Source organism: Euleptes europaea, chromosome 1 (assembly GCF_029931775.1).
Source record: "Euleptes europaea isolate rEulEur1 chromosome 1, rEulEur1.hap1, whole genome shotgun sequence".
NCBI classification, from domain to species: Eukaryota; Metazoa; Chordata; class Lepidosauria; order Squamata; family Sphaerodactylidae; genus Euleptes; species Euleptes europaea.
The window spans coordinates 175233641-175260700 of record NC_079312.1 but is presented as its reverse complement, the minus strand read 5'-3'; the positions used below and the strand labels follow the sequence as shown (position 1 = coordinate 175260700).

Genomic DNA, 27060 nt, shown 5'->3' with positions numbered 1-27060 from the left:
TTTCCTTTTTTGGAGTTTTTTTTTTAAATTTGAACAAACATAAAAACCTTAAAACATAAGCTCAGTACTGAAATATACATGAAACTTGCTGTTCAAAATTACAACTCTAATATCAACTTGGTTGAATTACATTACTCTTTGTTTACCACCTGTTTTTCCTTATCTGTTAACACATTTATCACTTAATTATTACTTAAATCTCTCTCATTTAATCAAGATTTAATTCAGTTATGTTCCAAATTTCTAGCTATGTAATTGAAAAAAACCATTCCATTTCCCCCGAAATTCTGAAATTGACCTGTTATATAGAAAAGATGTCAGTTTTGCCATAGCTGTGTATTTTTTTGGCTTATTGATCCATTCCTCGAAATCTGGGCATTTCTCTGCTTTCCATTTTGCTGCATTTACCACTCTTGCGGCTGTCATCATATACCTAAACAATTCATTATGTGTTTTTGAAATTTTACTTTGTAAAACATTTCATAACCTGCTTTTCGAATCCCTCACAAACTTAATTTTGAAGATCTTTTGCATTTCGTCACGCATCATTATCCAATATTTTCTTGCTTTGTTGTTAAAGCGGTAAAATTAGTTCAGGCTTGATAGGAAAGCAAGTATTGCATATAATTGTATTCCCCCCAATATTTCAGTTTTTTTTTTCTGGGGGGAAAATTGCGGGGGGGGGGGACAAGTTTTTCCACCTGGCTTTAAGATCTAGATCTTCAAAATCCAGCCCTGACCTGGATGGCCCAGGCTAGCCTGATCTCGTCAGATCTCAGAAGCTAAGCAGGGTCAGCCCTGGTTGGTATTTGGATGGGAGACCACCAAGGAAGTCCAGGGTTGCTGTGCAGAGGAAGGCACTGGCAAACCACCTCTGTTAGTCTCTTGCCATGAAAACCCCAAAAAGGGGTCGCCATAAGTCCCCTTTTCATATTCCTTTGCAACAGGGATAGCAAGAGCAAGAGAGAGCCAGCGTGAGGTAGTGGCTAAGAGCGGTGGTTTGGGGCAGCGGACTCTAATCTGGAGAACCGGGTTTGATTCCCCATTCCTCCACATCAGTGGCGGATGCTAATCTGGTGAGCTGGGTTGGTTTCCCCACTCCTACACATGAAGCCAGCTGGGTGACCTTGGGCTAGTCACAGCTCTCTTAGGCCTCTCTCAGACCCACCTACCTCGCAGCGTGTCTATTGTGGGGAGAGGAAGGAAAGGAGATTGTAAGGCAGTTTGATTCTTCCTTAAGAGGCAGAGATAGTTGCCATATAAAAACCAACTCTTCTTCTTCATGCTGTTTGTAACACTGGGCCCTGTACAGCTGAGAGAAGGAAAATATTTGCAAAGCTAGAGGGTAGATGATGTAGTAGGTATCGAGTCGGCAGAAAGGTCATGTTACCTAGTGGTGTGGGAAGAATGTGACCTGTAAGCCGAGTCTCATGAGGAAACATAGTTGGAAGGGGCCGTACAGGCCATCTAGTCCAACACCCTTGCTCCATGCAGGATCAGCCTGGAGCAACCCTGACAAGAGTTTGAAAGAATCACAGGAGAGCCTTCTCAAGTTGTACCGTCCCTTATCTTGTGAGAAGAACTGCGGTATTTCCCAAAGTGGGACCAAAGACTGTAAGCCGTTTTGATTCTTCCTTAAGTGGTGGAGAAACCCCCATATAAAGGCCAACCCCTCCTCCTCCTCCTCCTTCTTCCAGAGATGAAGGTTCTGCTGCTATCACCCCTTATCGCTTGTCTTCTGGTTAAAGCCCGGGGCAAGATCTTCAATCGCTGTTCCCTGATCGCGACGCTGCAGCTTTCAGGATTGGAAGGGTACGAGGGCTACAGCTTGGCCGACTGTGAGTGGCACACACCCGGGGGTGGTGGTGGTCAATCTGCTTACTGTGGTTTGTGGGTAGGAAACCGTTTGGCTTCATTTCCTCTGGCCTGAGCAGCCCGTAGGAGGCTCGCGTGAAGCAAGGGGAGGTGAGAGCAGGAATGAACCGAAGAAAGCCAAGAAAAGCCCTTTCATTTGGATGAGGGCAGCCAATAAGAAGCCAAGCCTTACAATGGTCCCACCCTCTTTCTGAAAAGCTGGGTGGCCGCCAGGTGAAGTCCTGGAGGGGCCACCGTGGATCCCACAGGCACCACGTTGGACTTGATGGGCCTTGGTCTGATCCAGCATGGCTTTTCTTATGTTCTTACGAACCCTTCAACACACATGAACACACAAGGCTGCCTTATACTGAATCAGACCCTTGGTCCGTCAAAGTCAGTATTGTCCGCTCAGCGGCTCTCCAGGGTCTCAGGCGGGGGTCTTTCACATTGCCTACTTTCCTGGTCCCTTTAACTGGAGATGCCGGGGATTGAACCTGGGACCCTTCTGCATGCCAAGCAGATGCTCTCCCTCTGAGCCACAGCCCCTCCCCTAGATCTAGCATCGACAATTAATCTGTGGGATTGATCTCTCCCCTTAGGGGTCTGCCTGGCGTACTTTGCGAGTGGCTTCAACACAGCCAAAGTGACGCACAATGCAGACGGCAGTTCGGAATACGGCATCTTCCAGATCAACAGCCGTCTCTGGTGTTCTGACCGCCACAGCTCCACGAAGGACCAGTGCAATATATCATGCCGTGGTACGGGTTTCTGCCAGCGGGCAGCTGCAATGAGTTCAACTATGATGTGCAACCTCCCTCTGGGGGCAGCAATCCTGTAGTCTAGTTTGGCCGTCCAATGACAGGCAATTGGTGGGGACACCCTGTGTAGTTGCTCCATTCATAGAATCAAAGGGTTGGAAGGGACCACCAGGGCCATCTAGTCCAACCCCCTGCACAATGCAGGGAATTCCCAACTACCTCCCCCAACACTGCCCCAGTGACCCCTACTCCATGCCCAGAAGATGGCCAAGATGCCCTCCCTCTCATCATCTGTCTAAGGTCATAGAATCAGCATTGCTGACAAATGGCCATCTAGCCTCTGCTTAAAAACCTCCAGGGAAGGAGAGCTCACCACCTCCCAAGGAAGCCTGTTCCACTGAGGAACCGCTCTGACTGTTAAAAAATATTGGCAGAGGCACATGGGGAGGGTCATCTTTGGTCATATCCATTTTGAACTCAAGAGTGGTTTGTTACAAGGTTATTCAGATACAATAGGATCATCGACATTAATCTTTAGAGTATAGTGTAAGCCATGCTACAAAGAGCAGGCAGATGTTTCCAGTTGTTCTGACATTGCTGACAGATGGCCATCTATCCTCTTCTTAAAAACCTCCAGGGAAGGAGAGCTTACCACCTCCTGAGGAAGCCTGTTCCCCTGAGGAACCACTCAAAGAATCCCTTATCCGGACATCCCGTATCCATATGGTTGCCAGCCTCCAGGTACTAGCTGGAGATCTCTTGCAGGAGAAGATCTCCTGCTATTACAACTGATCTCCAGCCGATAGAGATCAGTTCACCTGGAAAAAATGGCTGCTTTGCCAATTGGACTCTCTGGCATTGAAGTCCCTCCCCTCCCCAAACCCTGCCCTCCTCAGGCTCCGCCCACAAAACCTCCCACCGGTGACAAAGAGGGACCTGGCAACCTGACTGATTGCTTATATATTTTTGCTGCATCGTGTGGTTCTTAATGTTGCTGTTTCCTCCATCCCCGCTAGATTTGCTCACTGATGACATTATTGATGACATCAAATGTATGAAGAAAGCTGTGGTGGAATCTGAAGGCTTGGGTGCCTGGTAAGGAGGCAGGATCGTTTCCTCGGAGCCTTGCCTGTGTGAACAGCATCCTAGCCCACCCCGTCCTCTGCTAGCCTAACATTTTCCCCATCCATAGGGTTGCCAACCTCCAGGTACTCAGCAAACTAGAAACAGCACTTCACAAGCTAGACACAATGATTATAAAGTAGTGGTATTTAATAACATATCCACCACTGATAGTATGTAGGCAAAAACATGTGTTGTTAATTATTGCCTTAAAAGTAACACCAAAGAGAGGACTATGCCTTGTTACAAACAAATAATAGTATTATAGGTAAGTCCATGAAAGGGGGTGCCAACCTCCCTTTCTTCCATAGATATGCTTCTTGAAAGTAGCAATTCAGTAGTGCAGTTGTTCTCAACAGAAGCCCGGTGATCTTTCTGTTTCAGCGATTAACGCCTTCTTCAGGGACCACTATATCATAAATTAGTACATAATACTAATTAACAAATAATAATTAACATGAATATGCTAGCAATTGGCTTAAACAAGGGAGAAAATAGAGAGAAGATAGAGCATCATACTCACACGCTGGCTGTTATTAACATTCTCTGCGTTGGCAATTTACCAAAGATACTGCCCTTAATTTTAAATGGTGCAGTCACATGTAAGAACCAACCATTAAAGAGACAGTTACATTTTACATTACAGAAAAACTGAATTCAATTAAAGAGACAGCTGTTACATATATTATGTTACAAATAGCATGCTAAACCCATCGAGGTATTCAGTCCTTTAGGATACAAAGTATCAAACATGTGGATGTATTTAGATTCTTGACGCCTTAATATGAGAGATCCACATCAGACCTATCATATTTCTGTTGATTGAATCGCCATAACACAAAAAATGAAAGTCATTTATTGTGTTATGGCGATTCAATCAACAGAAATATGATAGGTCTGATGTGGATCTCTCATATTAAGGCGTCAAGAATCTAAATACATCCACATGTTTGATACTTTGTATCCTAAAGGACTGAATACCTCGATGGGTTTAGCATGCTCTAAGGCGTCAATAAGACTGAATTTCTCTGTGGCTCCCCAAGAATAGTGCTGTGTGTATTTCTCTTTCCCTCTTTCTTCCTAGGATGGGCTGGAGAGATCATTGCCGGGGCAGAAATATGAATTACTGGCTCAATGGCTGCGACCAATGAATTACTGGATTGCTGTAATCCCGCGGAATCGGCCATGGGATTTATCTTCTGGTACCCAGCCCCAAACCTGACACGGGCTGCTGCTTCTAGACGTGACCTGGCAGTAAAACAAACCTGACGGAAGCCGCAAAGTTATTTCAATAAATGCATTCCTTTCCTGGAAAGAATCTTTTAAAAAATGTGTGTCTGATGGGGATTAGGGAAGGGGAAGAGGATCGTCCTGGAAGGGAAATGAGCCTGATTAAAATTCACCGCTGTAGGAGATGTATGCACAGGACTTACTTTTTTTGTGTTTCATATAGGGTAAGGTACCCAAAAGATAAGGAATCAACTTGAAAACCCAGGGCTAATATTGATACAATAGATTTTGTGAATACTGTTTAGTAAATTTAATGCAAACACAAAATACATATAAATAAACCCAACGGATGTGTAGCCCTGTTCTGGCCTCTATGTATCTGTGTTGAACAGGCCAAATAAACAGAAAACACAAAATTACAACAGTCTAACATAGGGTTGCCAGGTCCTTCTTTGCCATTGGCGGGAGGTTTTTGGGGCGGAGCCTGAGGAGGGCGGGGTTTGGGGAGGGGAGGGACTTCAATGCCATAGAGTCCAATGGCCAAAGCGGCCATTTTCTCCAGGGGAACTGACCTCTATCGGCTGGAGATTGGTTGTAATAGAAGGAGATCTCCTGCTATTACCTGGAGGTTGGCAACCCTAGTCTAACAATATGTACCAACACTATCACAGCTCAGACCAAACGCGTTTCAGCCGTGAAGCCTTCTTCAGTGGTCTGAATAAAACAATTCTATGCCATTATGAAAGTACAACATAAGAGAAAACTGTAATCCTTAGACTGAGTAAACTGAGATCTGTAAAGTGAAAAGTCTAAAATTTGTTTATATATATTCCAGCCAGAGCTGCCGTTATAATCTTAGGCTCCTATAGGAGTATATCTTTCACAACCTCTTAGTCATCCAGATGTATTTAAAGTTAAAATGGGTAAAACAGTGAACTCACATCATCACTATAAGGAGCACAGAGTAATTTTATATAGGGTTGCCAACGTCCAGGTTGTGCCTGGAGATCTGGAGTTACACCTGATCTCCAGATGTCAGAGATCAGTTCCCTGGAGAAAATGGTCGATTTGGAGGGGGACTCTACGGCATTATACCCCGCTGAGGTCCCTCCCCAGCCCCACCCTCCATCTCCAAATCTCCAGGAATTTCCTAACCTGGAGTTGGCAACCCTAGTTTCATACCATGGTGAGGCAGATGACCCCACTGTGAAAGGACCGAAATAAGGCTGAATATGTTAGTATTGTCTGTTACAAGACTTGTTCACAGCTGGAGGAGGAGGAAGAAAAAGAATTGATTTTTATATGCTGACTTTCTCTCCCACTTAAGGAAGAATCAAACCGGCTTACGATCCCCTTCCCTTCCCCTCCCCACAAAAGACACCCTGGGAGGTAGGTGGGCCTGAGAGAGCTGTGACTAGCCCAAGGTCACCCAGCTGGCTTCGTGTGGAGGAGTGGGGAAACAAAGCCAGTTCACCAGATTAGCCTCCGCCGCTCATGGGGAGGAGCGGGGGAATCCAACCCGGTTCTCCAGATCGGACACCACTGCACCAAACCACCGCTCTTAACCACTACCCACACGAGGCGAACTCTGACGGTTGGAAACAGCATGCTTAAGCAAAACAAAGGCCTGAAGTCATCGAAGGGGTGACCACGAGGGAAGCAGCCATGCATCAAAGGCCGATGTCACAGACCCTCCTTGCCAGGTTCTAGAAGCCCATGGAAGGGAAGGGGTCGGGACCTCATAGAAGCATCCTCTACCTACAAGCCGCTCTGGCCCTTCTGGACTTGGAGCTTCTAGTGGTCCTTTCCCTTACCAACAAGTGCTGTGCTGACCAGCCTGGCGGGATCTCATCCTTTAGTTAACACACCGGGAGCTCAGTGGTGATCTCCTTTGGCCCCCCAGAGGTCCACCTGGGGCAACCTGGTATAAAGGCAACGTGGCATTTTGGGCCGGCATTGCGTCGATGACTTTATCGTAGTCTCGCAGGGTAGTTGAAAAGGTAATCGCAACAGATGGTTTTGCAACAAACTGCTGGGGAGTTGGCATTTTAATCTTTTTTTAAAAAAAATTAAAAGAATTTATTATTATTACAACATAAAGGAACAATCAGTAAACTTGACATCTATGTGTAGAACTTATTGCATAAATTTCTAATGATTTGTTTCTATACTAGGTTTCATCACAGTGCTTTCACAATAGCTCTTAGTCTTATTTTCATTTACGTTAGCTTATCAAAAAAGCTTCTTTTAAAACATTTCTTTCTTACATCTTTCCCTTTTTTACTTTAATTCTCATTTGAGCCTCCCGCCATATATGTGTAGAAGGCATTTTAATCTTGACTATGTTCAAGACTGCCTTGACCTGGATGGCCCTGGCTAGCCTGATCTCATCACATCTCAGAAGCTAATAAGGGCCAGCCTTGATTATTACGTGGATGGGAGACCACCAAATAAGTCCCGGGTTGCTATGCAGAGGTAGGTGATGGGAAACCACCTCTGTTAGTCTCTTGCTCCGACCTGGATGGCTCAGGATAGTCTGATCTCATCAGATCTGGGAACTAGGGTTGCCAGGTCCCTCTTTGCCACCCGTGAGAGGTTTTGGGGGCGGAGCCTGAGGAGGGTGGGGTTTGGAGAGGGGAGGGACTTCAATGCCATAGAGCCCAATTGCCAAAGCAGCCATTTTCTCCAGTGGAACTTATCTCTGTCGGCTGGAGATCAGTTGCAATAGCAGGAGATCTCCAGCTACTACCTGGAGGTTGGCAACCCTACAAATAACAATAAAAACTGACCCCCCAGCTAAAAGCATCAAAATCTCTACAGTTACTGGGTCCAAAACAGCAGTAAATGCCCACTCAAACAAAATTACACCTCCCCACCAAAAGTGCTAGAGATGGTCCTCTCCTGACCTCCTGAGGCAGGTCATGAAATTCACAAAACTGGGGCCACAACTGAGAAGACCCAGGCTTTGACTAGAGAAGACTGTATCACTTTAGGACACATCAAAACCAGCACTGTCCGGTAAGAGGAGCACAGCCAAGCTGTTGAATGGGCTCATATAGGAAGAGATGGTTCTTTAGGCACGTGAGTCAACCACCATGAATGGCTTTTTGGGTGAGAACTAGCATCTTAAAACAGAGCTTGGGTTAGAAAGGCTTGGTTCCAGCCAATTTTGTCCCTCACTCTCATCCAATCCCTTTCCTGATTATAGTCAGTGTCCCTCATGGCTCCTGAGCACAGCCTTTTTTGGTGGTCAAAGGGTGGCCCTTCCTCCCTTTGTCACCACTTCAAAAGCTGGCTGGATCCAACCTTATTGAGGCAATCCATAACATTGTTTTAAGACCCCGTGGCTCTAGCTCTTTGTTCTACTCAATCAATGGGCAGCCACATTTATGATTCTCGGAAACCCCCAAATTGTCTTCAAGGGCAGCCCCAAGTAGAGTGGCTACAGTAGTCTAACCTCAAGGTTACAGCTAGTACCAAGCACAGTTGGCTTTTATTTTTTTAAAAACTGAACCATGTCAAAAAGCCTTGTCGAACCAAGGCTTTTTTAAAAAACAGCTTGACCCAGGGCAGAAAATTTGTACGTATGAGGAGGGCAATGAAGATGCTCCATCATTAAAGGGTTTCATCCATCTTGACTCTTGATGGAGCCATCTTACCTGTTTCTAGGGTTGCCAATCTCCAGGTGGTGGCTGGAGATCTCCCACGATTACAACTGATCTCCAGGTGACAAATATCAGTTCACCTGGAGAAAATGGTTGCTTTGGAAGGTGAACTCTGTGGCATTGAAGTCCCTCCCTTCCCCAAGCTCTGCCCTCCTGCGGCTCCACCCCCCAAATCTCCAGGTATTTCCCAACCCTGAGCTGGCAACATTACCTGTTCCTCTGCTTCTTTCTGCAGGAGTCACCAGGGTAGCCGTCCGCTGACTTTGATCTAAACTTCCTCCTCCTCGCCACATGCCCAGAAGCAGGGATGAAGGCTCTCTTCTCCCAGCCCCCCTCTTCCTCCTCCTCCTCGCCTGCTTTGTGGTTGCCCTCCAAGCCAAGATCTATGAGCGTTGTGAGTTGGCTAAAAGGTTGTCTGCCCATGGGTTGGATGGCTACGAGGATTACAGCCTGGCTAATTGTGAGTATGGCTCCGTGATAGGGTTGCCAGGCCCCTCTTCGCTATCGGCGGGAGATTTTTGGGGTGGAGCCTGAGGAGGGTGGGGTTTGGGGAGGGGAGGTGCTTCAATGCCATAGAGTCCAATGGCCAAAGCAGCTGTTTTCTCCAGGTGGACTGATCTCTAGCGGCTGGAGATCAGTTGTAATAGCAAGAGACCTCCAGCTAGTACCTGGAGGTTGGCAACCCTACTCCGTGATGAAGAGCACCCCTTTGTTTCCAAATGTTGTTTGAGGCTGGGATTGGGACAATAGTTAGGGTTGCAAGTTCTGGGTTGGGAAATACCTGGAGATTTTAGGGGTGGAGCCTGGGGAGGGGGGGGACTTCAATGCCATAGAGTCCAATGGCCAAAGCGGCCATTTTCTCCAGGTGAACTGATCACTTACAAGGATTTATTACAGTTATTATAGAATCATAGAGTTGGAAGGGACTACCGGGTCATCTAGTCCAACCCCCTTCACAATGCAGGAAATTCACAACTACGTCCCCCACACACCCCCAGTGACCCCTTCTCCATGCCCAGAAGATGGCCAAGATGCCCTCCCTAAGGTCATAGAATCAGCATTGCTGACAGATGGCCATCTAGCCTCTGCTTGAAAACCTCCATGGAAGAAGAAGAGTAGGTTTTTATATGCCGACTTTCTCTACCACTTAAGGGAGACTCAAACCAGCTTACAATCACCTTCCCTCCCCCTCCCCACAACAGACACCCTTTGAGGTCTGTGGGGCTGAGAGTGCTCTAAGATAGCTGTGACTAGCCCAAGGTCACCCAGCTGGCTTCGTATGTAGGATCGGGGAAACAAATCCAGTCCACCTGATTAGCCTCCACCCCTCATGTGGAGGAATGGGGACTCAAACCCAGTTCTCCAGACCAGAATCCACCGCTCCAAACCACTGCTCTTAACCACTATGCCATGCTGGTAAGGAGCACTTACCACCTCCCGAGGAAGCGTGTTCCACTGAGGAACCGCTCTAACTGTTAGAAAATTCTTCCACTGTTGCCTGGAGATCAGTTGTAATAGCGGGAGATCTCTAGCCACCACCTGGAGGTTGGCAACCCTAGTCATCATCACCACCAAGTCCTCATTGCATTAGCGAAAAAAGCCATTGCAACACTACAGAAAGGTAGATTGAAATACAGTCATTATGTTATCTTGGAATGTAAAATTGATGCTTACTAATATGTGGCTCTCGAGGCTGAATCTGGGGTTTAGGAGCACTGGACTGGCACCGGGGTTGCCAACCTCCAGGTGATCCGCTTTTTGAGATCCTCACAGGAATCTGGAAAGGTCACTTGAAACGTATCTGCTTTGAACTCGGTTCATGCGAAGCTATTTTAGGAATTGGCTGAAACGTGTCAAAAACAATCTAGGTCACACGTACCTTCCTTTGTTTCCACGTCCACGCTCGGGTCCAAGTTCTGGACTTGCTTCCTTTGGATGCTTCACTCACCTGTTTGTGGCTTCATTGAACAATACTGGACTGATATTTTTCAACATTACCTGCACGACTGAATAATCAGAAGTAATCCAAGCTCAGTCAACGCATCGTCGTGTTAAATCCACTGTTGACTTATAGGTTTTTCGGCCACCAGGTTTTTTTGTTATAGGCCGTTTGCAGCTTGTCTTGCTTCCCCTTGGATTTCTACACTTTGGATGTGGTAATTTTTGTAGATGTTACATATGTTTGTCCTTTCCATAGTATCACATTGTATTTGTATGTGTATTGTTTGAATTTTTTATATATATATATATATATATATATATATATATATATATATATATATATATATATATATATATATATATATATATATATATATATGCATTTTTGGAGCCTTGGTACTGGTTTCTTATAACTGTAACCTCCAGGTATTAGCTGGAGATCTCCTGCGATAGAGATCAGTTTCCCCTGGAATAAATGGCTGTGTTGGCAATTGGACTCTATGGCACTGAAGTCCCTCCCCTCCCCAAACCCCACTCTCCTCAGGCTCCACCCCAAAAACCTGGCAACCCTAACTGGTGCTGATCGTGTCAGAGATCTTCCATTCCTCTCCCAACAGGGGTCTGCTTGGCTTTTTTCGAGAGCGGCTTTGACACCGAAGCTGTGGCTCAGAACGAGGATGGCACCAGAGACTTCGGCATCTTTCAGATCAACAGCACTTGGTGCGCCGATGAAGCTATCGATTCGGACAACTTGTGCGACGTCGATTGCAAAGGTCCGTTGGGCTTTCCAAATCAGACCTAGGGAGGATTGCCAACTAGGCTGGAGATCTCCTGCTATTACAACTGATCTCTAGGCTGGAGATCTCCTGCTGTTACAACTGATCTCTGGCCGATAGAGATCAGTTCCCCTGGAGAAAAGGGCCTCTTTGGCAATTGGACTCTATGGCATTGAAGTCCCTCCCCAAACCCCACCTTCCTCAGGCTCCACCCCAAAAACCTCCTTCCGGGGGTGAAGAGGGACCTGGCAACCCTACCCGGTATTCCAATTGATCTCCAGACAACAGAGATCTGTCTGTTCCCCAGGAGAAAATGACTTCTTTGGAGGGGGGGGCTCTATGTAGGGTTGGCAGGTCCCTCTTCACAACCGGCGGGAGGTTTTTGGGGTGGAGCCTGAGGAGGGCAGAGCTTGGTGAGGGGAGGGACTTCAATGCCATAGAGTCCAATTGCCGAAGTGGCCATTTTCTCCAGGTCAACTGATCTCTATCGGCTGGAGATCGGTTATAATCGCAGGAGATCGCCAGCCAGTATCTGGAGGTTGGGAACCCTAGTAATGGCTGTCTCGACCTTCTGTGTTTTCTTGTGCTTTCTCTTAGAGTTGCTGACTCCTGATATTGAAAATGATATCCGCTGTGTCAGGAGGATAGTGAAACATCCCCAAGGCATGGCCATTTGGTAAGAGAACATCCTAAGTTGTCCGGTTCAGATCAGCAGCTTCCTGGGTCCACATCTCCCCCTGGCAGTAGATCCGTAGGACTACTCAACGCTTTCTACCTCGATGTGCTCTTTGAAAGCTGTGAGGGTTCCCCGCACACGGCCAGTTAGGGTTGCCAACCTCCAGGTACTAGCTGGAGATCTCCAACTATTACAACTGATCTCCAGCTGATAGAGATCAATTGCCCTGGAGGAAATGGCCGCTTTGGCAATTGGACTCTATGGCATTGAAGTCCCTCCCCTCCCCAAACCCTGCCCTCCTCAGGCTCCGCCCCCAAAATCTCCAGGTATTTCCCAGCCCGGAGCTGGCAACCCTTTTCTATAACCAAGCTATTGCTTAAGAAAACACTACCATCTCCGTCCCGATATGGCATGTAAATTTTCTACAGATGCAGATAAACTTAATAATTGTTTAGGCATAATGATTGTAGCGACTCCATTTCCCTTCTTCTCCAGCCCAGTTCACATGTTACAGTGAACACAAGTAAAACCCACATGTATGTGCCTGCACCTATGTCTAAGAAAGAGCCAATGCATGTTCGCATTACAAATGAAACCGGGGACTCGTTTCTGGATAAACGTGGGGTTTCAGTCCCATGTTAAGCTATACACGTGTTGAACATAATGTGAGAACTGTCCAACACACGTATAAAGGAAAACCCAGGTGTCCCCTGTACAAAGACTATATGTGTGTTCCTTGTAACTTCTTTACTTTCTCTGAGAGCCAGCGTGGTGTAGTGGTTAAGAGCGGTGGACTCCGATCTGGAGAACCGGGTTTGGTTCCCCCACTCCTCCCCATGAGCGGCGGAGGCTAATCTGGTGAACTAGATTTGTTTCCCCACTCCTACACGTGAAGCCAGCTGGGTATCCTTGGGCTAGTCACAGCTCTCTTCGAGCTCTCTCAGCCCCACCTACCTCACTGGGTGTCTGTTGTTGGGAGGGGAAGGGAAGGTGATTGTTTGAGTCTCCCTTAAGTGGCAGAGAAAGTCAGCATATAAAAACTAACTCTTCTTCTTCTTCTTCTGCAGGGATGAGTGGAAAACACACTGCGAACACCTCCAAAACCTAGAGGAATGGGTGAAACAGTGTCAGCTCTGAAATGGTCAACAGCGACCATTTGCCGGTCCTCTCCGCTGAAATATATAAGCCATACAGATTTTTACAACTAAATGTTAATTTTAAAAGTTATTTCCCCCCCCCTCCAGTTTCTTGGGGTGAGGAGTCCTGCTGTTAAAATGAAGATGTGACCTAATTATTCTGCATTTTATATGGTCCGAACGGCCACCTTCCCTTTCCACCTATGCTGGTTTGCTTGTTTTGTCTGAAGCTGCCTTCTACTGAATCAGATCATTGGTCTATCGGGATGAGTATTGCCTAAGACTGGCAGCAGCTCTCCAGGGTCCCAAGCAAAGGTCTTTCACATCACCCGCTACCCTGTCCGTTTAGATGGGGATGCCGGGGATTGAACCCGGGACCTTCTGCGTGCCAAGCAGAGGCCCTTCCACTGAGCCACCGCTCCTCCTTGAGGGGGTTCCCATGTGTACACCACAGACTGGACGATGGGACACGATCCACGAAGGAATAGAAACTGTGGGGGTTCGGCGTTCTTCCAGAGGTTGCCAGCTCAGCCTGTTCTTATGCTTTTATAGCGAGTTTAATAATCATATTTAGATAGCTGATACTTTTCACTGCATGCTGAGAAATATGAAAACATGAAGCTGGCTTATACTGAATCAGACCCTTAGTATTGTCGACTGGCAGTGGCTCTCCAGGGTTTTAGGTAGGTAGGGTTGCCAACCTCCAGGTGGTGGCTGGAGATCTCCCGCTATTACAACTGATCTCCAGCTGACAGTTCACCTGTGGAAAATGGCCACTTTGGCAATTGGACTCTATGTTATTGAAGCCCCTCCCTTCTCCAAACCCCGCCTTCTTTAGGCTCCACCTCCCAAAAATCTCCAGATATTTCCCAACCCGGAGCTGGCAACCCTATAGGTAGAGGTCTTTCACATCTCCTACTGCCAGATCTTTTAACTGGAGATGCTGGGGATTGAACCTGGGACTGAAGTGCTCCTGTATTACTTAGTAGCCAATGATAAATAATACAGTCGGAGGTTGGAAGATTAACGCTCTGTTTATTGTGGGCAAAATAAATGCAGTTGGGTGTGATTGCCCCAGAACAAGCAGGTAAATTCACACACCAGAACAAAGGATTGTCATAATATATATATAATATATATAATATATATATATAATATAATATAACCTCTGGTCAGGGGTGTTACAATATATGCAGTACAGAGCATAGACCCACAAAGACCCAATGATGGACACCTTTGGATTAGCATAGGCCTATCAGTGGAAGTTGAGGCAGGGATTTAGGTGGCTACATGATCTGGGACGGGGAACCGAAACTTAACATTCCTTAAGCAATAGGTAATTCTGGGCCATGTATTGGTGGAAGGCTGTACCAGACACAGAGAGCCTGATTTACAGACTCATGACTCCCGGGTGCCACCTTCCCAAAGCCCTCATGTGTGTGCACATGAATGCATAGTGTTTCAAACCAGCTCTTATACTTTAGGCCGAGCATTTCCCTAAGAGCAGGTATGCAGACGGAACACAAAAGCATACAGTTAAATAATAATAATGATTACAGGCATTGCAGGCCCTTCTGCGTGCTAAGCAGAGGCTCTGCCACCGAGCCACGGCCCGCGCTCAACCACCGGAGGTGATCCCTTGCTGGTTGCTGGTGATCCAGCCTCTGTTAAAAGCATTGCAAGAAGAGGCTGGCATGGGAAGAGATTGCGACCCAGGTATGAATCCAAAGCCGAGGTCACATTTCTTGCAGGCAGATGCAAGAACGGATACAGACAGATACAGATGTTAGAGGACAGAGGAAGGAAGCAGCAACAGGGGAGCCAAGCAGGCAGAAGACCAATCTGATAGTCCAGAGCTGCCACCTAGTGGTCGTTTGCAGGAATGGCGTGCCCAGGTAGAACCCAAAAAGGACCGGAGCAATAGTTTTGCGCCTGTGGGCACCTTTGCAATTTTTAACATTTAACACAGGTAGTGGGTGTAGCCACAAAATGGCTGCTACAGGAGAATAATAATAATAATAATTGGTTTTTATATGCCGACTTTCTCTTTCGCTTAAGGAAGAATGAAACTGGCTTACAAATGCCTTCTCTTCCCCTCCCCGCAACAGACACCCTGTGAGGTAGGCGGGGCTGAGATGATCTGTGACTAGCCCAAGGTCACCCGGCTGGCTTCATGTGTAGGAGTGGGGAAACAAATCGAGTTCACCAGATTAGCGTCCACGGCTCATGGGGAGGAGTGGGGAATCAAACCGGGTTCTCCAGATCAGAGTCCACCGCTCCAGACTACCGCTCTGAACCACTACACCACGCTGGCTCTCCCAACCATATGGAGCCAACCATAAAATGCCTAATCGTGAAGCCCGGCATAACTTTAGAGCCAGTGTGGTGTAGTGGTTCAGAACGACGGACTCTTATATGGTGAACCAGGTTGGTATCCCCACTCCTCCACTGAAGCCACCTGGGTGACCTTGGGCCAGTCACACTCTCTCAGCCCCACCTACCTCACAACGGTGTCTGTTGTGGGGAGGGGAAGGGAAGGCAATCGTAAGCCGGTTGATTCTCCTTCAAAGGTAGAGAAAGTCGGCATATAAAAACCATCTCTTCTTCTTCTTCCTGGCAGGCTTATCTATTTATTTACCCCACCTTTCTCCCCAGTGAGCTCCCAAAGCTGCTAACCTGGTTCCTCCTCCATTTTTTCCTAACAACAACCCTGTGAGGCAGGCTAGGCTGGGATCACGTGATAGGCTCAAGGTCACCCAGCGAGCATTCTTGACACTGGTGGGGATTCCAACCTGGGTCTCCCAGATCATAGTCTGACACTCATAAGAACATGAGAAAGGCCCTGCTGGATCAGACCAAGGCCCATCAGGCCCAGCAGTCTGTTCGCACAGCGGCCGACCACAAGCCTCTAGGAAGCCCACAAGCAAGGCGACTGCAGCAGCATTACCCTTCCTGTGTTCCACAGCACCTCATATAATAGGCATGCTCCTTTGATCCTTGGAGAGAATAGGTATGCATCATGACCAGTATTCATTTTGACTAGTAGCCATGAATAGCCCTCTCCTCCATGAACATGTCCCCTCCCCTCTTCAAGACTCCCAAGTTGGCGGTCATCACCACATCCTGGGGCAGGGAGTTCCACCATTTAACTATGTGTCATATGAAAAAATACTTCCTTTTATCTGTTTTGAGGCACCCCTTTGCTATCCATTGGGTCAGACATGTCTTCTTGGCTCACTGCAGTTCATGCCCAGATACATATGCCAGCTTGAATTCCAAGCTGCGATAGGACTTTAAGGTCTTTTATGCAGGATCATTGAGCAGCGACAGACCAAGAAAGGGATCTTGGGGTGGTAGTGGATAGCTCAATGAAGATGTCAACCCAGTGTGCGGCTGCTGTAAATAAGGCAAATTCCATGCTGGCCATAATTAGACGAGGAATAGAAAATAAAACTGCTGATATCATACGATCCTTGTACAAATCTATGGTGAGACCACACTTGGAATACTGTGTACAGTTTTGGTCACCACACCTAAAAAGGATATTACAGAGCTTGAGAAGGTGCAGAAAAGAGCAACCAAAACGATTAGGGGACTAGAGCAACTGTCCTATGGGGAGCGGTTAGGACACTTAGGGCTGTTTAGCCTGGAAAGAAGGTGGCTGAGGGGAGACATGATAGAGGTCTATAAAATTATGCATGGTTTGGAGACAGTGGACAGGGAAAAGCTTTTCTCCCTCTCCCATAATACTAGAACACGGGGTCATCTGCTAAAGCTGGAGGGCGAGAGATTCAAAACAGATAAAAGGAAGTATTTTTTCACACAACACATAGTTAAATTGTGGAACTCCCTGCCCCAGGATGTGGTGATGGCTGCCAGCTTGGAGGCTTTAAGAGGGGAGTGGACATATTCATGGAGTAGAGGGGTATTCATGGCTATTAGTTAGAATGGATACTGGTCATGCTGCATACCTATTCTCTCTAGTATCAGAGGAGCATGCCTATAATTTTGGGTGCGGAGGAACGCAGGCAGGATGGTGCTGCTGCACTTGTCTTGTTTGTGGTTTCCTAGAGGCACCTGGTTGGCCACTGTGTGAACAGACTGCTGGACTTGATGGGCCTTGGTCTGATCCAGCAGGGCCTTTCTTATGTTCTTATGTTAAGACGACTGCAGCAGCATTATCCTCCTGCCTGCGTTCCACAGCACCTAATGTAATAGGCCTGCTCCTCCGATCCTGGAGAGAATAGGTATGCATCATGACTAGTATCCATTTTGACTAGTAGCCATGGGTAGCCCTCTCCTCCATGAAGAGGAAGAGTTGGTTTTTATATGCTGCCTTTCTATGCCACTTAAGGGAGAATCAAACCGGCTCACAATCACCTCCCCTCCCCCTCCCCACCACAGACACCTGTGAGGTAGGTGGGGCTGAGAGAACTGTGACTAGCCCAAGGTCACCCAGCTGGCTTCAGTGGAGGAGTGGGGAAACAAATACAGTTCACCAGATTAGCCTCTGCCACTCATGTGGAGGAGTGGGGAATCAAACCCAGTTCTCCAGATCTGAGCCGATCGCTCCAAACCCACCGCTCTTAACCACTACACCGTGCTGGCTCATGAACATGTCCACTCCCCTCTTAAAGCCTTCCAAGTTGGCCGTCATCACCGCATCCTGGGGCAGGGAGTTCCACAAGTCAACTCTAACCGCTACACCACACTGGCCTGAGAACCTGCACTGTAACTTTCGAGGAACCCAGAGAACTAAATTAGACCGTGTTGCCCAGCTTCCTTGAATGTGAGAGAGTGTGACCTGGAGAGGCTTTGGGGTGTATTAAAATGATGGTCAAACACTGCATGGTTGTCAATGCAGATTTATTGGTCGCCGAGGGAGAAGGGCTTGTTTTCTGCCCACGGAAGCAGCAAGAAGGGGATGCGAATCCGTACCCCTTAGTCGCCCTAGCACAGCTCAAGACTCCTCTCTGTTTTGGAGCCAGAAGAATAGTGGTGCACCAAACACTTGAGCAAGGCATTATGATAAAGCCGGTTGCGGGGGACAGTCAGGACGCTGGTGGTACTGTAGGAGCCGTCGTCGTTCACGATCACCTGTCCAGGTGTCACGCCCTCCGTGATGGCTTTACCAGCCATCCTCCACTTTATCTCCACAAAGCCTGGGTAAAATCCCTCGGCCAGGCACAAGGCGTGGAGATCCGGGGAGTCTGCTATCTGGGCGGATGCGTCGGACAAGAGGGTGACCCTGGCTGGTTCCTTGGCTGATTTTCCTAGAAGAAGAGGAAGATGAAGAAGAAGAGGAAGAAGAGGAAAAAGAAGACGAATTGGGTTTTATACCCTGCTTTTCTCTACCTTTAAGGAGTCTCAAAGCGGCTTACAATTGCCTTCCCTTCCTCTCCCCACAACAGACACCTTGTGAGTTAGGCAGGGCTGAGAGAGTTTGGAGAGAACTGTGACCAGCCCAAGGTCACCCAGCAGGCTTCATCAGGGTTGCCAGGTCCCTCTTCGCCACTGGCGGGAGGTTTTTGGGGCAGAGCCTGAGGAGGGCGGGGTTTGGGGAGGGGACGTACTTCAATGCCATAGAGTCCAATTGCCAAAGCAGCCATTTTCTCCAGGGGAATTCATGTCTATCCAGGTATTTCCCAACCCAGAGCTTGCAGCCCTAGCCATAGAGTCCACCCTCCAAAATTGCCGTTTTCTCCAGGGGAACGGATCTCTGTCCTTTGGAGATCAGTTGTAATTCCGGGAGATCTCCAGGGCCCACCTGGAGGTTGGCAACCCCATCCCCAGCCGGCCAAGTTTATTCCCGTGTCTTATGGGGCCTGTTTTATGGAAGAGCCCCGTGGCACAGAATGGTAAGCTGCAGTACTGCAGTCCAAGCTCTGCTCACAACCTGAGTTCGATCCCGACGGAAGTCGGTTTCAGGCAACCGGCTCACGGTCGACTCAGCCTTCCATCCTTCCGAGGTTGGTCAAATGAGTACCCAGCTTGCTGGGGGTAAAGGGAAGATGACTGGGGAAGGCACTGACAAACCACCCCGTAAACTGTGGCCATTTTTGCATGGTAATTAGCAGTGCGTTCCAGGCTGAAGTGTCCCACATATTTGTTTTGAATTTTGCATGCTGCATTCCGGAAGTGACTGCGAAGCCGGCGCATACCTGCTTCGCATTACAAAAGAGCCCATTTAACGCGACCTTTGGTGTTTGCCGGTGAAGAATCCCCCTCAAGGAACAATGCAAAACAACACAGGCGCATTAGCTATACATATGCTAATGACTATGCAAACAGGAACAAAGGAGCAGGCGAGTGGGGTGGGGGTGGAACTTCTCCTTTTGCATGAAAAGGCATTTTTAAAGTCACATTTCAAAAAAGAGATTTGAGCAAGCATCAAAATGGACCATGCAAAAATGGCCAAAGCCTGCCTAGTAAACGTCAGGATGTGACATCACCCCCATGGGTCAGGAATGACCCGGTGCTTGCACAGGGGACCTTTACCTTTTTTACCTTATGGGGCAGGGGCACTCACCTCCCGTGATGATGAGCTGCGTCCCAGCCCCTGAGGCAGTGGTGTTGAAGTGATTGGTCTCTGCCATGCACCAGTAGGTGGCGCTGTCCTCGGTGTGCACCCCCTGTATCTGCAGCACATAGGCGTTGGCACCAGCATCCCGGATGGGCACGAATCTCGTGCCAAAGTCGCCAACTCGGTCTATGTGCCCGTCGTCGTGATGCTTCAGCACTTGGGCCGGCCGGTCGCCTGGCTTCTGCCGGAACCAGAAGACGTGGTAGTCTTGGATCTTGCCATGCTCCAGGCGGCACTGCAGGATGGCAGTGGTCCCTTCGGCAAAGGAGGCTTGTAGGGGCTGGACGGGCACTGGCTGGCACGCTCCACCTGGTTGGGGGGGAAGGATCCCGATGGACGTGTTGAAATGGGAGGATGGAAAATAATCCCTTTTTTTTAACCTACGACAGAGGCTCTTTTTCTCAATGTAACCCCCTTTTCCCTCCTTTTTCTAAGATCAGAGGGCAAAGCCTTTAACTATGATTAATTTTTATTACTTTTTATGTAGGGGGAAGATTTATACTTAACGGCACACCTCGTTTTATTGCCTGCCACTTTATTGCTCCTTGCAAATGTTGCGTTTTCGAGCAAGTCTATCGGCTCATTTTTCCAACAGCATGTGTTCACATCTCTGTGTCACATTTTGGTAATTCTTGCAATATTTCAAACGTTTTTTTCCATTGGGTTTTTTAGACACATGAACACATGAAGCTGCCTTACACTGAACCAGACCCTCGGTCCATCAGAGTCAGTATTGTCTACTCAGACCTGCAGCGGCTCTCCAGGGTCTCAGGCAGAGGTCTTTCCCATTACCTACTTGCCTGGTCCCTTTAACTGGAGATGCCGGGGATTGAACCTGGGACCTTCTGCATGCCAAGCAGATGCTGTACCACTGAGCCACAGCCCCTCCCCTAAAATTGCAAAACACAGATTGGGGACTCCCCAGTGTCTCAGGCAGGGGTCTTTCATATCACCTCCTCGCCTAGTCCCTTTAACTGGAGATGCCGGAGATTGAACCTGGGACCTTCTGCATGCCAAGCAGAGGCTCTACCACTGAGCCACGGCCCCTCTCCATGGCTCTCAGGCAGGGGTCTTTCACATCACCTACTTGCCTAGTCCCTTTAACTGGAGATGCCGGGGATTGAACCTGGGACCTTCTGCATGCTGAGAAGATGCTCTCCCACTGAGCCACGCCCCCTCCCCGACATAATGCTATTGCACACATAATGCTATTGCACACTTAACAGACTACAGTATAGTGTAAACATCACTTTCATATGCACCGGGACACCAAAAAATTTATGTGACTTGCTTTATTGCAATATTCACTTTATTGCGACGGGCTGGAACCGAACCCGCAACATCTCCGAGGTATGCTTGTATTTTATTTTTTTGCTATCAAGTCACAGCTGACTTACGGTAACCCCGCAGGGTTTTCAAGGCAAGGGTTTTCAAGGCAAGAGAACTTCAGAGGGGGTTTGCCATTGCCTGCTTCCGCATCACACCCCTGGTGTTCCTTGTAGGTCTCCCATCCAAGTACTAGCCCGGGCCGACCCTGCTTGGCTTCTGAGATCTGACCAGATCAGGCTAGCCTGGGGCTATGCAGGTCAGGGCTACACTTACATAAAACCATACAAACCTGTTCTATGGTTTTACAAGCTGCCATGAGTGTAACATGGCGCCTAAAGAAGCACAAAAATAAAGAAATGGCCCTCGAGAGAGAAATCAACTTGTGGAATAAGAAAGCACTGGAAGCTGAAGGGCAGAGGTCCACTTTCATACCTTTACCCTATTTGTATTCATTTAGCCAGAAGAAAATCCCACTGACTCCAGTGGTACTAAACAGTGCAATTCTATGTCCGGTGGTGTAGAGAGCCAAGGTGGTATAGTGGTTAGGAGCGGTGGACTCTAATCTGGAGAACTGGGTTTGATTCCCCACTCCTCCACATGACTGTGGCGCAGAGTGGTAAGTTGCAGTACTACAGTCCAAGCTCTGCTCACGACCTGAGTTCGATCCCAACGGAAGTTGGTTTCAGGTAGCCGGCTGAAGTTTGACTTGGCCTTCTATCCTTCTGAGGTTGGTCAAATAACTACCCAGCTTGCTGGGGGTAAAGGGAAGATGACTGGGGAAGGCACTGGCAAACCACCCCGTAAAACAAAGTCTGCCTAGTAAACGTCGGGATGTGACGTCACCCCATGGGTCAGGAATGACCCAATGCTTGCACAGGGGACCTTTACCTTTTACCACATGACTGTCGGACTCTAATCTGGTGAACTGGGTTGGTTTCCCCATCCCTCCACATGAAGCCAGCTGGGTGACCTTGGGCTAGTCACAGTTCTCTCCGAACTCAGCCTTACCTACCTCACAGGGTGTCTGTTGTGGGGAGAGGAAGGGAAGGAGATTGTAAACCAGTTTGATTCTCCTTAAAAGGTAGAGAAAGTCAGCATATAAAAATCAACTCTTCTTTTTAGCCTGGAGTAACTCAGCATGCCCTGACCTGGATGGCCCAGGCTAGCCCGATCTTGTCAGATCTCAGAAGATAAGCAGGGTCAGCCCTGGTTAGCATTTGGATGGGAGACCACCAAGGAATGCCAGGGTTGCTGTGCAGAGGAAGGCACTGGCAAACCACCTCTGTTAGCCTCTTGCCATGAAAACCCCAAAAGGGGTCGCCATAAATCGGCTGTGACTTGACGGCACTTTACACACACACAACTCAGCATAGGATTGCCCTGCAAGTCCCAAGGAAATCCATGGGATTGCAGTCTAAAGCACTGTGTAATAATTTATTTCGATAGGATTGTCTATGCCTGGGAGGTTCCATTGCTCCTGCATCAACAGTGGGAATCCATACGAGAAAAAAGACGTGGTGAATTTCATGGGTCTCAGCTCATCGGAACACCCTGGGTTGAATCCTTGATTTCTCATTTCCTCCATATGGACTAGCAGCATGCTCAGGTTACAATTTGCAGAGCCAGCCCACATAAGGCTTAAAAATAGCTATCTTATGCAAGCAAACCCTTAGGATTAGTCACTCTGTATGTCGTATTTAGAATCTTCTCTATGTGAATGCTGTAACATGTCGATAAAATGGTGTGCATGTCAAGTGAAAATGAGGCACCTTTCCATCCTGTCTGATGAAGAGTTCTGCATAGCTTGAAAGTCTGCCCAGTCTTGCCCCAAGGGAAATGGATCTGGCTAAATATACCTATTTAGTCTCACTTGTTCTGTAAACGCAAGGGAAGGCAGTATGGTATAGCGTGATCTCTTCAGAACTCAGAAGACAAGCGGGGTCAGCACTTGAAGAAGAAGAAGAGTTGGTTTTTATACGCTGACTTTATCTACCACTTAAGGCAGAATCAAACCGGCTTACAATCGCCTCCCCCTCCCCACAACAGACACCCAGTGAGGTAGGTGGGGCTGAGAGAGTTCAGAGAGAACTGTGACTAGCCCAAGGGCACCCGGCTGGCTTCGTGCATAGGAGTGGAGAAACAAATCCAGTTCACCAGATTAGCCTCTGCCACTCATGTGGAGGAGTGGGGAATCAAACCCAGTTCTCCAGATCAGAGTCCACCGCTCCCACTTGGATGGGAGACCACCAAAGAAGACTTTGCAGAGGCGGGCAATGGCAAACCATCTCTGCTTCTCCCTTGCCTTGAAAGCCCCTTACCGAGGCCTCTGTAAGTCGGTTGAGACCTGATGGCACAACGTACACATTCTGTAAATTCATTTCCCTTGAGTCATAATTCAGCATAGACGCAGGCAGGGATAGGGTGGGAGGGTGGCTGGGCGGACGAAGGAACAGATGTTTAGACCGACTTTCCCTCCCAGCCCTTGGGGTTCCCACCATCCTAAGGGCACTATCCTAAAATCTGCCCCCTTTCCTAAAGCGAAACAAATTGTAAAGAGAATGTATGTGAAAATTTCCCTACACTTAATTGCAATGGTAATGACAATTCCATAAATAATTATGTGATTATGCTGGCGACAGTAGGACTTCGTGGTGTAGTGGTTAAGAGCGGTGGTTTGGAGTGGTGGACTCTAATCTGGTGAACCAGGTCGGTTTCCCCTCTCCTACACACGAAGCCAGCTGGGCGACCTTGGGCAAGTCACAGCTCTCTTCGAGCTCTCTCAGCCCCACCTACCTCAGAGGGTTTCTGTTGTGGGGAGGGGAGGGGAAAGGAAGGTGATTGTAAGCCAGTTTGAGTCTTCCTTAAGTGGTAGAGAAAGTCGGCATATAAAAACCAACTCTTCTTCTTCTTCTTCTGTATTCTGCAGTGAAGTATTCTCCTTCCCCCTCTTCTTTCTCTACTGCTAGGATGGTATAAATCAGTGGTTCCCAACCGGGGGTCCACGGACCCCCAGGGGTCCGCGAGAACTAAATTAAGGTCCGCGAAACAAAGTTATAAACCCATAATAAATTAATATTTTCAATTAAAAGTTCTCTGTTATAAAAATATATATTCAAATATTATTCTAGGTTTAATGTTTAACTAACAGTTATGATTAAAGTTTGTTTTCAAATTCTCGGAATTTTTATTTTGAACCTTGGGGTCCCTGCACCGAACAAAAAAGTCCTAGTGGTCCCTGGTCAAAAAAAGGTTGGGAACCACTGGTATAAATGAAGGGCACTGCTGATTTTAATTGTGTCGGTTATATACTGTATTGGTTTTAACTGCATAACAGCATAATAATGTGATCTATAATAATGTTGTATGCCACCCTGAGCCCAGCTCGCTGCGATAGAGCGGCTTGGAAAGTCTAATAAATTATTGTTTATTATTAAACAGTAGCTGTGGCTATTTGTTCTCTGGCAACAAAAACTGTTCGCTGGGTCGGTATACTCACCATGGTCGAAGAGAGCCAGCGAGAGGAACAGCTGCAGAACCCAAGAGCTCATGGTTCTCGTCTTGGAGAAGGGTCCCTGAGGAAACCGCTCGCTCGTGCAGAGGACACACACCAGAGGCACCCTCTTCTATATGCGCCGCGCTCATGTGCAAGCATTTGCATACCAGCCACTGGCTTTCCCAAGGTCTAGATGATCTGCCCCAGCTATTGGTTGGAGCAGTGGTTCCCAACCTTTTTTTGACCAGGGACCACTAGGACTTTTTTGTTTGGTGCAGGGACCCCAAGGTTCAAAATAAAAATTCAGAGAATTTGAAAATAAACTTTAATCATAACTGTTAGTTAAACATTAAACTTAGAATAATATTTGAATATATATTTTTATAATAGAGAAATTTTAATTTAAAATATTAATTTATTATGGGTTTATAACTTTGTTTCACGGACCTTAATTTAGATCTTGCGGACCCCTGGGGGTCCACGGACCCCCGGTTGGGAACCAGTGGGCTGGAGGCAAAAATCTAAAGAATTATGTGGAGGGGTGGAGGGGTTTGATTCCCCTCTACTCCACGTGAGCGGCCGGTACTAATCTGGTGAACTGGGTTGGTTTCCCCACTCCTACTCATGAAGCCTGCTGGGTGACCTTGGGCTAGTCACAGCTCTCTCAGCCCCACCTACCTCACAGGGTATCTGTTGTGGGGAGGGGGAGGGAAGGTGATTGTAAGCCGGTTTGATTCTTCCTTAAGTGGTAGAGAAAGTTGGCATAAAAAAACCAACTCTCCTTCTTCTTCTGGAAAATGATTGATACCAACGGGTCTGGCCACACAGAGCAAGAATGCGAGCTCCGCAGGGGATCTTGTCCAATTTTTCCCCAGCTGTTTCCAAAACACAGTGAGACTCCAACGGCTAATAATAAGGTATTTTATTGCATTGCAAATTCAAAGAGGTTTCTCCTGAATGACTGGTTTAATATTGGGTTTATAAAACCTTTAGATCATATTCTGTTATATTAAACCTACCTATATCGGTGGTGGAAAGTCCTGTCAAGTCGCAGCCGGATTATGGTGATCCCATAGCGTTTGTAAGGCAAGAGACGTTTGCCATTGCCTGCCTCTGTGTAGCAACCTTCGACTTCCTTGGTGGTCTCCTATCCAAATACGGATCAGGGCTGCCCCTGCTTAGCTTTCGAGATCTGAAGAGAGTGAACTAGTCTGGGACATCCAGGGCAAAGCTAGCAATGTTCAGAGGTAGTAAAATGAGTACCCAGCTCGCTGGAGGAAAAGCGTAGATGAGTAGGGAAGGCAATGGCAAAACCGCCCCATAAACATAGTCTGTCTACTAAACGTCGTGATGTGCCTTCACCCTAGGTTTGCCAGGTTCCTCTTCACCACCGGCAGGAGGTTTTTGGGGCAGAGCCTGAGGAGGGCGGGGTTTGGGGAGGGACTTCAATGCCGTAGAGTCCAATTGCCAAAGCGGCCATGTTCCCCAGGGGAACTGATCTCTTGTCGGCTGGAGATCAGTTGTAACAGCAGGAGATCTCCAGCTAGTACCTGGAGGTTGGCTATCCTACATCACCCCATGGGTCAGTAATGACCCAGGGCTTGTACAGGGGAGGACCTTTACCTTTTAAAAACTAATTAAAACCAAACAAAATTTCATTGTCCTTGCACAAAGCCATCGCAGGGGTAGAACATCTTGAAATGAGAGTAGTTGGCCACATTTAGCATAAGACTACTGATAGCACCAAAAGGGAGCAACGTTATTCCTCACTTTTTGAGTCTGCAGCCATCTTGGGAGCTGTGTGAGGGGACATCCAAGGAGAATCAAAGGGACAACTTAGGAGAACTGGTTCCATGTCTCTAAAGGTACAGAGGTCAGCTCCGGTCCCCATACCTGCCATGTCCGAGGTGTGGTGGGTGGCTCTGGATTTATACCCCTTCACCATAGGGATATCAGGTTCCAGATGGGACCTGGGAATCCCCTGGAATTACAGCTCATTTCCAGACTACAGAGATCTGTTCCCCTGGAGAAAATGGATGCTGTGGAGGGCAGGGACCACTGAGGTCCCTGTCCTCCCCAGGCTCCATCCCCAAATCTCCAGGAGTTTCCCAACCTGGATCTGGTGGCAACCCTACTTCCCCATGTATTAATATGATATTAAATATGAAAGGCCTCCTCCTGTGACCATAGGGTTGCCAACCTCCAGGTGGTGGCTGGAGATCTCCCACTATTACAACTGATCTCTCCAGGATCAGAGAAGCATGCCTATTATCTTAGGTTAGGGTTGCCAGGTCCCTCTTCGTTTGGGGTGGAGCCTGAGGAGGGCAGGGTTGAGGGAGGGGAGGGACTTCAATTCCATAGAATCCAATTGCCAAAGCAGCCATTTTCTCCAGGGGAACTGATCTCTATTGGTTGTAATAGCAGGAGATCTCCAGCTACTACCTGGAGGTTTGGAAACTGGCACGGGAAAAATACAGTACAATGATACAAAATT

At 47.7% G+C, this 27060-nt stretch overlaps 4 protein-coding genes across 5 annotated transcripts in view; 2 read left to right on the top strand and 2 right to left on the bottom strand.

Annotated features, from left to right (window-relative positions):
- Positions 1 to 9612, bottom strand: part of LOC130485889 (RNA-binding protein 3-like) — a 37209-nt gene extending 27597 nt beyond the window's left edge. For both annotated transcript variants that reach the window (XM_056859040.1, XM_056859047.1), the window contains exon 1: positions 9605 to 9612. The gene's annotated coding sequence lies outside the window, so the exon portion shown is untranslated. The remainder of the gene's footprint in view (positions 1 to 9604) is intronic.
- LOC130478008 (sperm acrosome membrane-associated protein 3-like) lies at positions 1700 to 4888 on the top strand. Its single transcript, XM_056850121.1, has 4 exons — positions 1700 to 1838; positions 2457 to 2615; positions 3632 to 3710; positions 4822 to 4888. The coding sequence occupies exons 1-4, from the start codon at positions 1700 to 1702 to the stop codon at positions 4886 to 4888; spliced, it is 444 nt and encodes a 147-aa protein (XP_056706099.1).
- Positions 8924 to 13162, top strand: LOC130477998 (lysozyme C-1-like). The gene is made up of 4 exons (XM_056850108.1): positions 8924 to 9092; positions 11191 to 11346; positions 11947 to 12025; positions 13093 to 13162. The coding sequence occupies exons 1-4, from the start codon at positions 8924 to 8926 to the stop codon at positions 13160 to 13162; spliced, it is 474 nt and encodes a 157-aa protein (XP_056706086.1).
- A 4949-nt stretch (positions 13163 to 18111) lies between these two features.
- On the bottom strand, positions 18112 to 24621 carry LOC130477991 (immunoglobulin lambda-1 light chain-like). Its single transcript, XM_056850097.1, has 3 exons — positions 24570 to 24621; positions 19691 to 20053; positions 18112 to 18434 (listed from the first exon to the last, which is right to left on the bottom strand). The coding sequence occupies exons 1-3, from the start codon at positions 24619 to 24621 to the stop codon at positions 18112 to 18114; spliced, it is 738 nt and encodes a 245-aa protein (XP_056706075.1).
- Between the last annotated feature and the right edge of the window lie 2439 nt (positions 24622 to 27060).